The 553-nt window shown below is 60.2% G+C and overlaps 1 protein-coding gene across 1 annotated transcript in view; it reads right to left on the bottom strand.

Annotated features, from left to right (window-relative positions):
* Positions 1–20: 20 nt before the first annotated feature.
* Positions 21–553, bottom strand: part of ST3GAL4 (ST3 beta-galactoside alpha-2,3-sialyltransferase 4) — a gene marked incomplete at both ends in the record, with an annotated part of 2290 nt that continues 1757 nt past the window's right edge. Inside the window, 2 exons of the mRNA XM_009864242.1 lie at positions 21–172; positions 268–553. The exon at positions 268–553 is cut by the window's right edge and continues 2 nt beyond it. Coding sequence (XP_009862544.1) covers positions 21–172; positions 268–553 — 438 coding nt within the window. The remainder of the gene's footprint in view (positions 173–267) is intronic.

The following is a 553-nucleotide window of genomic DNA, read 5'->3' on the forward strand; positions in this document are numbered from 1 at the left end:
GCCGGCGGGGAGGACGTCACCCCCTTTCCTGTTTGACCTTCCGTGGTTGCTTCATGGGGAGGTTGAGCAGTTTAGCAGCAGTTACTTCCATGTAGTAAGGGTTGAGGACGCGCACTTGCTCCGGGTTGGCGTCCCAGATCAACGGCGGCTGTTTCCAAAACCCTTTCCGAACCTACGCGAGGATGGAGATGCCCCAAAGAAAAGATGAGGTAGGTCCCCAAGGGCGGGGTGGGATGAGGGTTGGACCCGTTTCCCCCCCACACTTACCCTATTCTTGTCGTTGAGGATGGCCTCCATCCATTGGAAGTCCACGGGTTTGAAGGGCACCAGCACCAGCAACGTGTCGGGGTTGTTCTCCGTCCTGGGGTCAAAGTGGGCCGACTCGGGGTAGAAGAGGCGCATGGTGGTCTTGGAGCCCACGTCCTGCTCGTAACCGTGGACCGGGGCGTTGTTCAACCTTGGAGGGAGGGGGGGACACATCACAGTGGTCAACCCCGTTGGCGAGCGGCACCGAGGAAGGGTCGGTGGGACGGAGCACGTACGTGATGACGAC

This window comes from Apaloderma vittatum, unplaced genomic scaffold, assembly GCF_000703405.1.
Source record: "Apaloderma vittatum isolate BGI_N311 unplaced genomic scaffold, ASM70340v1 scaffold26472, whole genome shotgun sequence".
Taxonomy (NCBI): domain Eukaryota; kingdom Metazoa; phylum Chordata; class Aves; order Trogoniformes; family Trogonidae; genus Apaloderma; species Apaloderma vittatum.